The sequence below is a fragment of the Pygoscelis adeliae genome, unplaced genomic scaffold (assembly GCF_000699105.1).
Source record: "Pygoscelis adeliae isolate BGI_AS28 unplaced genomic scaffold, ASM69910v1 Scaffold121, whole genome shotgun sequence".
Taxonomy (NCBI): domain Eukaryota; kingdom Metazoa; phylum Chordata; class Aves; order Sphenisciformes; family Spheniscidae; genus Pygoscelis; species Pygoscelis adeliae.
The window spans coordinates 7,042,599-7,058,086 of record NW_008824359.1 but is presented as its reverse complement, the minus strand read 5'-3'; the positions used below and the strand labels follow the sequence as shown (position 1 = coordinate 7,058,086).

The 15,488-nt window shown below is 43.9% G+C and overlaps 2 protein-coding genes across 2 annotated transcripts; both read left to right on the top strand.

Moving 5' to 3' along the window:
* The first annotated feature begins 334 nt into the window (after nt 1-334).
* Nucleotides 335-899, top strand: LOC103913273 (ostricacin-3-like). Its single transcript, XM_009319753.1, has 3 exons — nt 335-392; nt 500-626; nt 884-899. Exons 1-3 carry the CDS (start codon nt 335-337, stop codon nt 897-899), a joined length of 201 nt encoding a protein of 66 aa, XP_009318028.1.
* Nucleotides 900-8,429: 7,530 nt separating this feature from the next.
* Nucleotides 8,430-9,275, top strand: LOC103913272 (antimicrobial peptide THP2). The gene is made up of 2 exons (XM_009319752.1): nt 8,430-8,487; nt 9,151-9,275. The coding sequence occupies exons 1-2, from the start codon at nt 8,430-8,432 to the stop codon at nt 9,273-9,275; spliced, it is 183 nt and encodes a 60-aa protein (XP_009318027.1).
* The last annotated feature ends 6,213 nt before the right edge of the window (nt 9,276-15,488 follow it).

Below are 15,488 nucleotides of genomic sequence, written 5' to 3'. Positions count from 1 at the left end.
ATTAAAAAACAAACCCACAATAGAATCTCAGAACAACTTAGGCTGGAAGGGACTCCAGGAGTTTCTAGTCTGAATCCGTGCTCAAAGTGAGGCTAATTAGGTCAGGTTGCTTAGAGGTATATTTGATGAAATTTTGAATATCTCCAGGGATGCAGTTTTCACTCTGTTCTCCATTCAAGTCCATTGTGTTTTATAAGATTTTGGCTTTGGTCGCTAAGGGCATGTTTTAAGCAGTTCCTCATCTCCCAGTCAGGAGGGGACCCTCCATTCAGTGTCTTTCGGTCTTATGGTCTCTGCTTATTACAGGTAAGGAATTCACATCCCAGCTGTGACCATGAGGATCCTTTACCAGATCCTGGTTGTCCTCTTCATGATGCTCCAAGGGGCTGCAGGTAAGGTGTGAGGGGGGTAGAGAAAGGAATTAGAGGGGGAGGGAGAGAGAGAGTATCCACTTTTGCTCACTTTCATGGTAAATGACTATTCTCTTTCCACTGTGCAGGTCAGCCCATCTTTCCTGGGCCATACAATCCTTGTGTAGCCCAAAATGGACGCTGCTTCCCAGGGATTTGTCATTGGCCGTACTACTGGGTTGGAACATGTCGTAATGGATTTTCTTGCTGTAGAAGGTATGTGGAAGTGCAGGGATCACCATGGCAATGACTGATATCCTCCTTATCTTTTCTCCAGAGCAACATCTTAGAGGCACAGCTCCTGACACCATGCTGTCTCACTTCTCCAACGCCAAACCTGCTGGCATAGAGGGTCCTCAGCGGGCGTTCACATCCCATGGCAGCCTCTGCACTGGTGCCATGAAATAAAAACAACGTCACTGCAGAAAACCTACTGGTGGGTAACCTGAAACTCTCTCTTCTTCACCATGCAGGGGGTGGAGGAGCTGAAGGCTTTCTGGATTCTTCTTTTGGAAATCCTTTCTGCTTCTACCGAATGGCCTCTGAATCACCCTGATCCCATCACTCCTGGTGGCACCAGTTCCTGCTGCAACAAAAAACTCTCAAAATTTTCCTTTGCAGTGAAGCAAACATCAGCGTCTGCAAAAACATAAATATGAACGAGGCAACACTATGGAAATTATTTCTTCCCCCGCTTTAATAAAATCAGTTACGATGGCATTCGTATGGTTGAACCTTGGGTGTTTTTTGTAAGGAAGGAGGGGATATTTCGTAGAACTTCTCGCACCACGGGCAGTAATGCACAGGTGGGATGGTGGCTTTTACATCTAGACATTTCTCCACGTGCACCCCACTGCACCCCCAGGGAAAAGGGAGGTCATTTTATCCCCCGCTTCTCAATGGCCATATTCCCAGAAGACTCCTTCAGTGACCATGGTATATTTGTCAGGGATGAAACCTAGCTTCTCTCTGTGATGATGTCATAGGTACTTGTGTCCGGCAGATACATATTCTGGTAGTTTCCAGGCTGCTTTTTGAAGGAATTATGGTATTTTTGACTGAGATGTCAGAGACAGCATTCGTGCTTTCTATCTCTTTTCCCCTGCCATCATGGCCTAGCAGTGTAGAAAACGCCAAGATATCTCCAGATGCTTCCTTCAGAGGGCCTGGAGGCATCTGAGAAATTTCACTTCTGAGGGGACCTCATGCAAGGGAAAACCAGGAACATTCTGGATAACATCAGACCCTTGACAGTGACACAAACCAAAAAAAAGGTACAAAGAAGGAAAGAGAAAGAGACTAGCAAACACATTTCCAAAAGTTATGGATGTGCAACATAGTGGTTTGGATTGTCTTCTCTCAGAAGCAGTTGCTGAATGTGCACAGAACAGTGCCCAGTCAAATACATTGCCAAACTGACATGGTTTTGAATCCTAATGGCTTGCTAGGTGGCTTGGAGAGGTGCCCATGTATGTAAAAATCCCTCTGAAGGGGAAGTGTTGGCTTTGTTAGAGACACAACTCCCATTTTTACTGTTCTGCAGAATGAGCGCTTATGGCTCTACAGCTTGCAGGAGACGCTGTAGCACATCATCTCCTAATGCAATGTTTCTGGGTTTCTTGCCTTTTCTTACTGTTACTTTTGCGTTTATTCTAGCACTCTTATTGTAAATGTTTGTACTTCAGTTAAAAACATTTAGAACAATTTCTCTCCATTAACTATAAAGGAAGAGCAGTGAAAATAGCTTGGAATTTGATGTTTACCTTTAGGACATCTAAAGTTTGGTGAGATCACTCCTGACATTTGTGTCTAGAAAATATGGTTCAGTTTACAGATATTCTTTGGTTTTCAGAAACTTTAGGCTACGTGGCCTCTGCCAAGGAGCTTTGAACACACACTGCATGCCTGCCAGTCACGGTGTGGTCCTTACACCAAGAGGCTGGACTCTGCACTGGGACCCTGTAGCTTCAATTAGCTGTCAAGTCAAAAATAAGATGGAGGGCAGATTTGTTCATACGGATGTTAATCTCATCATTTCTCCCTGGTTACTCAAGATAACTACGTAATCATTAAAGTCTTGAGCTTGATTAAATACTTTTTGTGTACTGTTTGAAGTTTATGACTGTGTATCCATTCGTTATTGATTCAGATGATTTATACTTGGGTCAAAACTTTATCTGTTAACTATAATGTAGTACATGCCTTGCAAATTCACTTACAACTATAGAACAACATCTAAATACTGGTTATCCTCCTTTTGGTGGATCTACTTTGGCAGTGCAACTGCTGCTAACAGCTTTTGCAGCTAATCTAGAGGAGTCTGAATTTCTATACTATACACTCCACAGCTGCACCAAAATCCCTTGATCTCCTGTGCATCGATTATGCCTTATGGCTGGAATTCGGTTCAGTGCACATGAAGGAGGCTAAGGGATGATGATACCGTACGACTGAGGAGCAGTCTGTGGTTAGCTAGGCCACCAACTATCACTGTCGTTCAACCTAGCTCCTCTTTGGAGCCCACTAAAACATCTGCTCTTTGGCAAAGTGCTAGGGCTCAGCCTTTTGTTGGTCCCAATGTGCTAGCTGTGCCTGCATGCAATGACTTCCAGATGCCTGGAGCCTTCATTGCCATGAACAAAGGGTCCTCTGGAGGCAAGGGATGGAACAGCAGACAGGTATTTTGTGTAGTAGCATTTTAAATAAGGGTGACACTACTGAAAGACCTCCCTAATATTTGCTGCTATTTTTTCACCAGAAAACTATTAGGAACAGAGTTTGAAATTCTCCCTTTTGCTCCTAATTGCCTCATCTGCTGTGCTAGATATAGACTCCTAAGATGGAGGTAAGATCCTCCTTCCTCTCTGGGAAGTGATCTTGGCACAATTACCCAAACATCTGGATTTGAAAAGGGTGAAAGCCACTTCTCCTCACGACACTCTGCAGCCTCGTTGTGAAGATACTTCCCTTAATAGTGCATCCCACTTGCATCAGGCAGAGCAACGCTTCAGGCTCCATCTATCAGTTCTTGTGCCAGGGCTCTAAGCACTATACCATTATATATGGTTGAGTCACCATCCCTGGAGGTATTTAAAAGACGTGTAGATGAGGCACTTAGGGACATGGTTTAGTGGGCATGGTGGTGTTGGGTTGACGATTGGACTTGATGATCTTAAAGGTCTCTTCCAACCTTAATGATTCTATGATTCTATGATTACATAAAATGCTGACCCCATCATAATATTTCTCCTCCTCCAAAGAGGACTGGGTGATCTGGACCTGAGAAGAGTGGGGGAGTGTGGCATCGTTGGTGAACTCCAACTTGAAGAAGTTGGAGTGAAGACTTGCCGTGGAGATAGAGAGAAACACAACTGGATCATCTTCTGAACTTTGATGAAACAAGAAAACAAAAGAAACATGTTATTTAAGCAGAAGAAAACTCTCCATGAAGACTCCTTTTCCCTCTGCACTGAAAATAGTGATAAAGTAGATGGTGGTTTTGGTAGAGAGGATTACTTACCTAATGTCAAGAGCCAAATGATTGTGAGGTGCTGCCCAAGTTACCTGGGTTGGATCCCATGCATTTTCCTACCCAGGTACCCTAGGTGAAGGAACGTGTAGCTGGTGCTACTGTGATCCTGGTGTAAGTCAGGTCTACCAGCAAAAGACACTGGAGAAAAACTCTGAGACTGTGAAGGGCAAAACACGGATATGTCCCTCCTGATGTACGAAACTGACTGACTGTCTCCTGCTCATAAGAACAGGAGCTGCAGGCAGGGATGCAAAGGTTCTCCACCCTGAGAGCCACAACCCAAAATCTCAATAAGGCCTGCCTCACTGCTATGAGCTTTGGACAACCAAAGCTGCTCCATCCCTCCTCTGCTTCTCCCTTACCCATCTCCAGGCAGAGATATTTTGATGGCAATGATGGGAGTGACCGTGTAGAATTTATAATTATCAGTGTCAAGAATGCTCAACGTTAAAGCCAAGTCCTTGACAATACTTGCACGTAGGACCTTGGACATGGTAAAAAATAATGATGCATCTTTGTTTCCTTGAGGAATCCGGTTGAGTAACAATAACAGTTGGTAGTCAAGCTAACCGCAAACTCTTGGCAAGTTGTGAAGTAACTGCAACTTTTGTAATTTTATTCCCTTCATTTTCTGCTTTATGGCCAGAAGTTCATAGACACACCAGAAATTCAACTATCATTTTTTCCTACAGCAAAAACAGTTCTCTTATAAAAATATGTAGAAAATAAAAAGCTATCTCAATTATCAGGGTATGCATTTAAGGGAAATTGTTTGTAGGCATGTTTTCACATGCATATATATCTATGTGTGTCTGTGCTTGTATGCACATGTGTAAATGTCTGTACACTTAAGAAATTAATATCAAAGTATTGAAAAAATCACAGTTTAGTAACTAAGCTGAGGAACCAATAAGCAATTAAAATATTTCAGTTTAGTTTTGACACTAAATGATCTGTAAGACATGGTGTCATTTGCAGAGATCTTGGTCAATTAGAAACACTAATCATTCAAAATAGCAAACATATCATAACCTATTATGATGTACTTCAGGTGTCATATTAAAATATTGCATGAACAATGTTTATTGACTGAAGTGAGGTGTAAAATAAAATATGATCTGAAAAAGTATTTAGTATTGTTGTCTTTGGATAGTTATTGGGTATGTTAGCAAGTGACTTGATGCAATGGAAGATCAGTAGATAGGAAAGGATCACTAGACCTTAGAGATTGTCCTGAGGCTCCTCAGTTCTTTATTTTATGGATTTGTGAATTCAGTTTGACTTGGATTTTGCTATTGAATAAACCACAAAACAATGTAAGTTGGAATAGGTGTTTGGAGACCATCTGGTCCATCCATCCCTCCAGACAGAGCCAGTTTCAAAGATAGACCAGGTTGCTTAGAGCTTTTTCCAGTTGAGTTTGAATATCTATATGGGGATCGAGATTCTATAAATTCTCTGGGCCCCCATTCCAGTGTTTGACGAACTTCATTGCGAGAGGGTTTTTTTCCTTATATCTAATTGGAATTTCCCTCATTGTAATTTGTGTCTGTTACCTCATCCTTCCACTGTGCACCTCTGAGAAGAGCGTGGCTCCGTCTTCTCTATAGCTACCATTAGGTAGTTGTGAACAGCAATTAAATGACCCTTAGCCATGCCTTCTCCAAGCTGAACAAAGATGGGTCCTTCAGCCTCTCCTCAAAGGGTTGATCCCCCAGTCCAAACTCTCCAGGTTTCCAAAAGAAATAAATGTTATGTACGGTCTACAGAACCTTGAGGTGGTGTAGCCCACACATTGGTTCATGCCCCACTAGGCATTGGAGTACCTTCAGAGTACCTTTGGAGTACCTTCAAAGCAAAACTTCTGGTTCAGTTTCCTCCTAAGGAATCTAGTTTGCACACATGAAAACCCCTCTGCAAACCAAACCAGCATGAAGTCACAGGGGACCATCTAGGGGTTACTTCAAAACTGCACTAGTGCAATTGTAGACTTCACTGTGGATACCTCTCTAGAAATGTCAGTGTTCACCTGTGGACAAAAAGGCAAGGCAAATTTCAGGAAGTGAGGGGAAAAAAAGGAGCTGAAACCAAAAGAATAAATATGATTAGGCACTATACAAATCCAAGATGCATTTTGGACATTGCATGCAATTCTAGCCAGCCCATTCCCAAAAGGGTGTAATAGAACTAAAAAAATAAGATAAATGTGCAATAGGAATGATCCATTGAAATAGCTGGATCCATTTGAAGACTTATCTGACAGATGTGGTTGACAGAATCCCTCTTTTCATGGTGAGAAAATAGACAGACAAGGGGGAGTCTAAGAAAAGACCACAGCATCAGTAGTGATGTAGGGAGGTGAAAATGGAATATTTGTTTGCTACTTCCCACGACAGAAAAAGCAGAGATGATCAGCAGGCAGACTGAGAGCAGATGCTTACCGAAGGCATAATGTGTTTGTGGAATTATCAGCTGAAGGCCCTGTGGAGGCCAGAAGTACAAGATCAGCCGGAGTCATTGAAAAATGCTCAATCAGGAGCTCTGCAGCCTGAGGGTCCGGAGACAGCCTCTGGCACTGGATTTCCCTAATCTGATGTATTTTCCATCAGCTGGAAGGGTGTACAGGGACATAACCATGACGCACTCACCCTATTTCTGTACATTTTATGCTCTTTACTTAGGCATCCTTAGTGGCCACTGGCCACTAAGCCAATGGACATTTGTTTTAGTTTCATATGTCCATTCTGTGTTCTTATATTCTGTATTTATGGAACAGAAAATAAACTAACTGGGAGTGCAGAGAAGCATGCAGATGTTTTGTATTGCAATGGATTACATTGCTCCTAAGCAGGAACAGTTCAACGTATGTCCCAAAATGTTTGACACATACCACAGTGGCTTAACGTATCTTACACAAACTGGAGTGTCACAAGAGGTATTGCATTAATAACCTGGGATTTTCCAGAAGAAAAGCTTCAATAGGTTCAGAGAGAAACTCTGCCTTTTCACTGGGAAATGAAAAGCAACTTGATTCTGGTTGGATTAGAAGTCACAAAAAAAATGGGTAATTTTTTGATTGGCTCGATGTGCACTTGCTGAGAAGAGAAAGCAGTTGTCACTCCCCTTAGGAAACACGTTATAAAAGAGGCTTTCAACCCCACAGCCAAATCCCTCTGGAGGGAAGGGACCAAGAGCAGGTCTTGTCTGGCTTCTGGGCTCACCTGATACCTGGTAACTTCTCGGTTCTTTTCAGTCTTTCTTTCAATGTCTGCTGTTGTCTTTTCCTCAAAAAAAACCCCCAACAACAAAAAAAGTACAAAACCCCAAACCTCTGTATTATTAACCTAAATTTGTAGCTTACTAAAAAAGGTTAATCTGTTTTCCAGAAATTGCACAGGTTGAATAAGTAGTTCAAATATGTGCCAATACCTAGAATACTTTGATAAAAACACTCTGCTTACTAACTCCTAGGAAAAAATCTGGCTGGGTCAGGTTACTTTAGAGAGGTCTGTGGTCCAGAGAAATTGGTAGTCTCTTTGATGGAAACCAGCATATATTTTATCTATGTCTCTATGTTAAGAACTTTATTTCATTTTCAGAATTGTTAACTTTGCCTACTTGTTTCTCCTGATATTTTCAAATATATAGAAATTTGTGTAAACTTCTAATACTAATTTCAAAGCTGTTTTGGGCCACCCTCTACCATTTCAATTGCAGAAATACATTTCAGCACAACCTCATTTCCCTTCCTTGCTTAAGAGAACATAATTTGTGACAGTTCAGAAGATTCTCTAATGCCAAGATATACGATATTAACTACCTTTCCTTGATCCATAAGCCCCCTTATAGGCTATCTTATCCCATTTTGCTGATATTTGTTCAACTATTAACTCTTTCAATGAAGGCATTATGTTTGCTTTTCAAATTTCATTTGTCAAATGGGAACTGATTTGGTTGTCCATTTCCATTCTAGAACTGCTGCCTGTAGGCTAAGACTGAGGATTTTGAGCAAGTTGATTTTAGCTGTTATTTCTTGATAAATTTAAACATTGTGAAATGAACATTTTTTTTCTGAAGTTTGTAAGTGTGACTGTATAATCACCTCATTTTGCTTAGTGTTGTTTATTTATTAGATAAAACATTTAACTAAAAAAAAAAGTCATGATTGCATTTTGGTTAAGGACTATTTGCAAAATGTGAAATGTGAAAGAAATCCGAGCAATCAAACTATTAAAATAACGTAATGCTCACATATCCTGAAAGCATGTTGCCCCATATATGTTTGCTTTTCCCAGAAATGCTCACACAGCAGTCATGTCATATGGGTCTCACTGGTTATTTCTGAAAGTGTGAAGAAAAAGGAAATATCAACGCCATTTTGATTAACACAGTATTTGTACAGTTCAGAAGACTGTAGATCCCGGGGGCTGGCTGTCATACATCTTTCTTGGTCCTTTTCCTTACAGTGACACAGCAAATCCGCAGTCATGAAGATCCTTTACCTGCTCTTTTCCCTCCTCTTCTTGGCACTCCAGGTTTCTCCAGGTAAGATGGAAAAGAGATGCTAGAAGGGGATTTTTGTGCACCTGAAGTAAACTTCCCAGCACATTTTAACCACTACTGGTTAAAATTGCTAGAAACTGAGCAGGAGTTAGTTAAATAGCTCAGTGCCTGTGAAAACTCTTTCAAAGGTGGAGAAATTATGACCTCTGAAGAAAAGCGATTTTTCACTTCTGGTGTCCTCCTAAAAAGATCGTGCCAAACGTTCTGGTGTTAGACACCTGAGGTGGTGTCTGTGGTGGCCATGATCTTTGGATAGCAGCACACTCAGGAGTGCATATGCAGGTGAAAATGAAGCCTGGCCAACTATTTTCGGATAGCAGCCAGAATTAAAGCCTGTGGACCCGTGACCCTTTTCTATAAGGTAAAGGACAATGAGTCAGGAGGTCTGTATCACTCTCCACCTGGAGTTTAAGGCCATCCATTTAGATGCACCCGTGAGCTAAGGACCCCACCTCTGCAAGGTGTAGACCTGCTTTGTAATCTCACCTCTTACATGGCCTTTCAACACGGCCAAATCTGGGCAACAGTCCTTAAGGCAAGTTGGTGTTGAAGGCAGCTCAACGAATGGAAACCCTGCTGGCGTCACGACTGCATTGCCCTGCCCTGCAGAATGACAGGGAAGGAAATTTTTTGTTATTGTTGCAGGTTTGTCTTCACCCCGGCGGGACATGTTTTTCTGTAGAAAAGGGTCCTGTCACTTTGGAAGATGTCCTATCCATCTGATTAAAGTTGGAAGATGCTTCGGCTTTCGCTCCTGTTGCAAATCGTGAGTTTGACATTCACCAAGGCTTATCTGCAGTATGAGCAGACAAATCTGTTTTGCCATTGTCCTTAACCCCAAGGTGCTATTGAATCTTCAGATTGGATATAAGGAAAAAAAATATTATGCCATGAGGACAGTCAAGCGTTGAAGTAGGCTGAGCCCCACGGTGCTCCTTCTCCTGAGATGTGCACCATGATCTGCCCCAGCAAGAAGGATAAAGTACGGTCGGAGATGTCAGCCTTGTGCTGTCCCAGCCCTGTCTGACCCCTTTACAGCTCCTGTCCCAGAGCTAAATATCAGGGTTTGGTATTTGCAGAACTGGGCTGCTGGGCTGTATGGGGAACAGAGGGGAATTCAGTTACGCTGCAGGGTGAGCACAGAACCCCGAGTGCCATCAAATGTGTGCAAAAAGTGCAACAGTGTTGTAAAAAGAAATTACCATATGGAAGGTAGCCTTCTATTTTCACTCAGGAATGAATGCATTCACCCCAATATCAAGGGACGTCAATTTAATTGCCTGCTTTTCCTGAAGCAATAGGAAAACACTCTTCTTACTCACAGGTATGAGTGCACAAGGGCTGTCCCAGCATGACTGCACGTGACATTAGGCATTTTGGAAAGTATTTATACCCAAGAGGAAAATATGCATGGACTGAGAGTAAGTAAGGAGGGAATACAAGCAGAAAGAGAATCTGAATCTTTTTTTTTTCTTTGTGCAGGCCATGGCAGCTATAAAAACTTCATGGACTGTCCATTCAAGAGCGATGAAAATTTCTTCTAAACCTAGGAATTTGCTTTGAATCCCCTTACTGCTAAAACCACCGGATCCTGCGACAAAGCCTCATGCACCTTTCATTTTTAATGCAAAAAGCATTATGATGTAGAGTAAATGCAAATGTATTCTGCATTGCTTTCCCTCCTTTTGAATAAATTGTTGTTCCTTAGCATCCACATCACTGAAACATGGGTGTCTGTTGCATGGGCTGAGGACAATGATCACACCCGGGTTTGACGCACAAATCCCGGAGGACAACAATTTACAGTGCCAACTGCTCCTTAATTTGAGCTTTTCTGAGACATACAGCTGTCCAGGGCTAGACAGACATGGACTGAAGACCTTACCCTCCAGTAGCAAGAGATAGGCTGGCTGGAAGAACTCAGCTCCCCTTTGCCAGAATGTGTTCAGATGCCAAAATCCTTTTTTTCTTACAATGCAGAAATGTTTTCTTGGCGAAAGAAAAATAGAAATAGCTAAAAGCCCAGACACCCACCATCCATTAAAACATCAGCATGTGAGACTGTCGTGGTTTAACCTCAGTCGGCAACTGAGCACCACACAGCCGCTCGCTCACTCCCCCCCACCCGGTGGGATGGGGGAGAGAATTGGAAAAGCACAAGTGAGAAAAACTCGTGGGTTGAGCTAAAAACAGTTTAATAATTGAAATAAAATGATAACAATAATAATATGATAATAATAATAATACACAAAGCAAGTGATGCACAGTACAATTGCTCACCACCCGCCGACCGATGCCCAGCCAGTCCCCGAGCAGCGGCCCCCCCAGCCAGCTTCCCCCAGTTTATGTACTGAGCATGATGTCACATGGTATGGAATGTCCCTCTGGCCAGTTTGGCTGTGCCCCCTCCCAGCTTCTTGTGCACCTCCAGCCTTCTCAGTTGGTAGAGCATGGAAAACTAAAAAGTCCTTGGCCAGTGTAAGCATTACCTAGCAACAACTAAAACATCGGTGTGTTATCAACTTTGTTCTCATCCTAAATCTAAAACACAGCACTGTACCAGCCACTAGGAAAGAAATTAACTTTATTCCTGCCGAAACCAGGACAGAGACTCAATGTTCTGGCTTCTGGAAAATGCCCGTGAGCATCCCAGGAAAGATGTAGGCCTATTTTCTTTTTTTTTAAATAGTGCAACAATTTATGCTGGTTCTTTTCTCTCCAGAAGCTGTTTGTCCTGTAATTTCACAGCAATGGATGTAAGTTTGGCTTTCTTTTTTTCCACCTGTCCTTCTGAGACGATGCATAAAAGACAATAGATGGAGAACCGCTTATACTGGTCTCTCTTCACTAGCTCCTCTCCCACTCCCTCCACCATACGGCACACTGCCCTCAGTTCTCCGTTGGGATACACACATTTCTGAAATGTTGTTCAGGAGGGGATTTTGTTTGCCTGCCAAAATTGCAGCATTTATATGTCCTATGACTATTTCTTTGCACTTCTTAGCAGGGAACAAACTTATCCTCAGGTGTCCCGTCCAACTTCTAAATCTCTGTGGCATGATTTCCTACAGTCAAGTCATGGCGATAGTTAACATAACTCAAAGTCTTTGGAAAATGGTGTTTGGAGGAATGCATGCCTGGACAAGTTGTAGACCCTCTGCCTAGGGCTAGCTGACAGTCTGGCCCTGTCATGCAGTGAGGCAGTTGGCAGGGCTTGCTCACATGTCAAAGGGGGCTGAGAGGGTACCGTTGTCCCCCAGAGGGAACGTATCTAGAGGAGGCATCCAACATGCAACATGGCCGTGCATTCAGGCAAAATCTCATGCTCCAGGCCTCTTCTCAGCGCATTTACCGCAGCTAGATTATGTCCACCCTCAAAAAGCAGTTCAAAACTGATTGGGCAGATTTTAGAAAAATGCCTCTGAGTGTTTATTTCATTTTTTTTCTCTTTGGTGTAGGCTGTAGACTTGCTCTCTATCTGACACTAAGAGAAAAGCAAAGAGAATGCATAGGAGCCTTATGGTTGAAAGCAAGTGCAGCACTCTGTATTAAGAGGGGAAAAAAGACACCGGAACAGAGACAAAGCAGTGAAAATCTGTGTCTAGAAAACATCAGGGTGTTTTTAGTTGTCATCATGAGAGAAGTCATAAGTTTTGCTGAGAAATGCAAGTGTACAAAGGAATTAGCTTACAAAGAACAGTCGCTGACTATTCCTTAACCAGCAGATAAGCACAATTATTATATTATATTATATTATATTATATTATATTATATTATATTCACTTTTAGCCTAAATACATTATGAAAATGTAACATCTAGCCTGCTGTTCCTTGTAGGATTTCCTACACTAAACAGTGTTCAATGTTGTTAATGAACTATACCGAGAAGGTCCTTAGAAGATCTGACTTATGACATTTAAAATTACAGATTTTAATTTTTACAGTCCTCTAATAGACAGGACTTGCAAGAGGTCTTGACTCTTCCACAACAGCACATGGAGACCAGGCAGAATATCACACAACACTAGAAATGGCACTACTGCTAACGCTCAAGCAACTGAAGCCGTCCTCACCTGTCTGTTGGTTCTCCTGACTCTATTGACTGTGATGGGAGTCTAGCCACCACTGCGTCTGTAGTCATCCAAATTAAGTCAGAGGAACTGAATCCCCCCAAATGTGTTGCATGCAGTATATATTGTAGAAGATATGGTATACGTACTTCACAGGTCACATAATACTTGGTACAGAAATATTTCTTCTTGCCTCAGCCTCTCTCTTGCCTCCTGCAGTTCTGCCTGAACTTGTCCCAGTGCTTAATATTGCCTCGAGTGGCACCGCTTGGCAATGTAACCTTTTACGGTTATCTCTGGGAATGAAGTGCACACCGTGGAAGTGAAGGACAGGAAACATCATTATTTCTCAACACGTCAGGAGTTAGTGGGTAGCTGGCCACCAACTGTTGGGGTTTCTCTACAATTCAAAAGCTGAAATTTCTTGTTGATGCTTTTCAAGCCTTGACCTTTACCTTGACAAAAATTCTGGCCTCAGTATGTAGGATATTGCTTGCTATGAATGGCCAAATGTCACCCTTGTCCTAGTCCTTGTCCCTGGCAGCCACAGGCACCACCAGCAGCAGATGTTTATGGAGGTCTGCACTGGGCAGTGTGTCCCTTGGGTGGGAACTACCCATCCTGGAGGCCCCAGACTCCTCCTCATCTTGCTCCAGCACACTGTAACCCTCCTCGTTAGAGGCCCTGCTGGGAGCTGTGCTGTACCATGCCACATCCCACCACACAGCAGGGCAGGACATCCCTTGCCTTCATCAGCACTTGGGGTGATCCCATGGGCAACCCCGAATGAGACCTTTGTAGATCTTAGAGGGAAATAGATCTCCTAGGCTGGCTGTCCAGCTCCCCCTCAAGGTGGCATCTCGAAGGGGTCCCATGGATGAGACGGGTAGTCCTGCAGGGAGTGAGCAGGGTGTCTTCTCCTCCTCACCCATCTGGAGACAACTTGAGGCTAGACTGGCTGCTCTCTGCCAGCGGGCTGACCTCACCCTTTCTACAACGTGCCTCCGTGACTGTGATCCACCTGTGGGTAAATATGTGTGTGTATCCATGAACGTGTGTGTTCATAAGAAGTGACTCTGGTTGTTCTGGTGAAGACTTCTCTTTCCGAGGAGGCCACCCTCAGCCATGGCCAACTTTCCAGCTGGGTATGCAGCACTTGGCAGAGATGCCAGGCTTCTGTTTGTTGGCATTTGCTTCCATCATGTTTCACTGGGTAACTTAATCCAGCTCCCACTTGCTATGAAGATGGCTTTATGCTGACTCTTTATTTTTCCAAAACGCACCACATCATTAAGGAAGTGTTTGCAATTTTGTCTTCAGGGAGATCCTTTGACAGCAAAACTCTACCCAGTGATGGAGTATGGAGCAGAAGGCTCAGAAGAGGTTTTCGTTTTCTGCCTTACTCAAAAAGCAGACTCATACATATCATCAGGAAGTACAGCACAGAGATACAGTTACTTCCCATCTTGACAAAGCTGAACGTCCCTCCTAGGGAAAGCTCCAAGCCATGGGACCCCCGAGTACAGGGGTCACCTCTCAGGAGACGTACAGGGAATGTCCTGTGCTCAACCCACCCCTTTCAGAGGTTTAGCTGTCTGTTTTCAAAGCCAGGATTCACATGGAGCTGCTACATGGCCTTGAGTAACAGTGCTGCACAAGAAAGAGCTGTGATAAGCAGGACTCTCCCAAACATCACTTGAGAGCTGCTTTTAAGCTCCATTTCTTTTCCCTGGCCCTTGCTTGAGCTATTTGCTAGGTTTGATCGTGGCTGTACACCTTGCTGACCTGCCTCATTGCTGTGAAGCCAGACTTCCCTGGTGGAACAGCCTGGCCTCGCTGCTCCCTGACAAGTCCTTTGGTCACATGCAGACCTGCGCGCAGACAAACATACGTGTTCAACCTGCAGCTGCAGCACAGCTTTGCGTCCTGGTTTGTAGAAGGGCTGAGGTTAGTGCCTGACAGCAGAGAGCAGCAGGGCTGGGATGGGAAAAGAGAAGGAGGCATCCTGTTTCTTCCCTGGAAACTGGGAAACTTTAAGATATAGGTTACCCTCAGCAAGCTTGCAGATGGCACCAAACTGGGAGGAGTGGCTGATACACCAGGGGGTTGTGTTGCCGCCCAGAGGGACCTTGACATGCTGGGGAAATGGGCTGACAGGAACCTCATGAAGTTCAACACGGAGAAGTGCAACGTCCTGCACCTGGGGAGGAACAACCCCACGCACCAATATATGCTGGGGGCCACCCAGCTGAAAAGCAGCTTTGCAGGAAAGGACCTGGGGGTCCTGGTGGACACCAGGCTGAACGTGAGCCATCAATGGGCCCTTGTGGCAAGGAAGGTATGCTGGTTTTGGCTGGGATAGAGTTAATTTTCTTCACAGTAGCTAGTATGGGGCTGTGTTTTGGATTTGTGCTGAAAACAGCGTTGATAACACAGGGATGTTTTTCATTATTGCTGAGCAGTGCTGACACAGAGTCAAGGCCTTTTCTGCTCCTCACCCCACCCCACCAGCAAGCAGGCTGGGGGTGAACAAGAAGTTGGGAGGGGACACAGCCGGGACAGCTGACCCAAACTGGCCAATGGGATATTCCCCACCAGATGACATCATGCTCAGCAGATAAAGCTGGGGAAGAAGAAGGAAGGGGGGGATGTTCGGAGTGATGGCGTTTGTCTTCCCAAGTCACCGTTACGCGTGATGGAGCCCTGCTTTCCTGGAGATGGCTGAACACCTGCCTGCCCATGGGAAGGAGTGAATGAATTCCTGGTTTTGCTTTTCTTGCATTCGCGGCCTTTGCTTTACCTGTTAAACTGTCTTTAACTCAACCCCCGAGTTTTCTCACTTTTACTCTTCTGATTCTCTCCCCCATCCCACTGGGGGGGAGTGAGCGAGCGGCTGCGTGGGGCTTAGTTGCC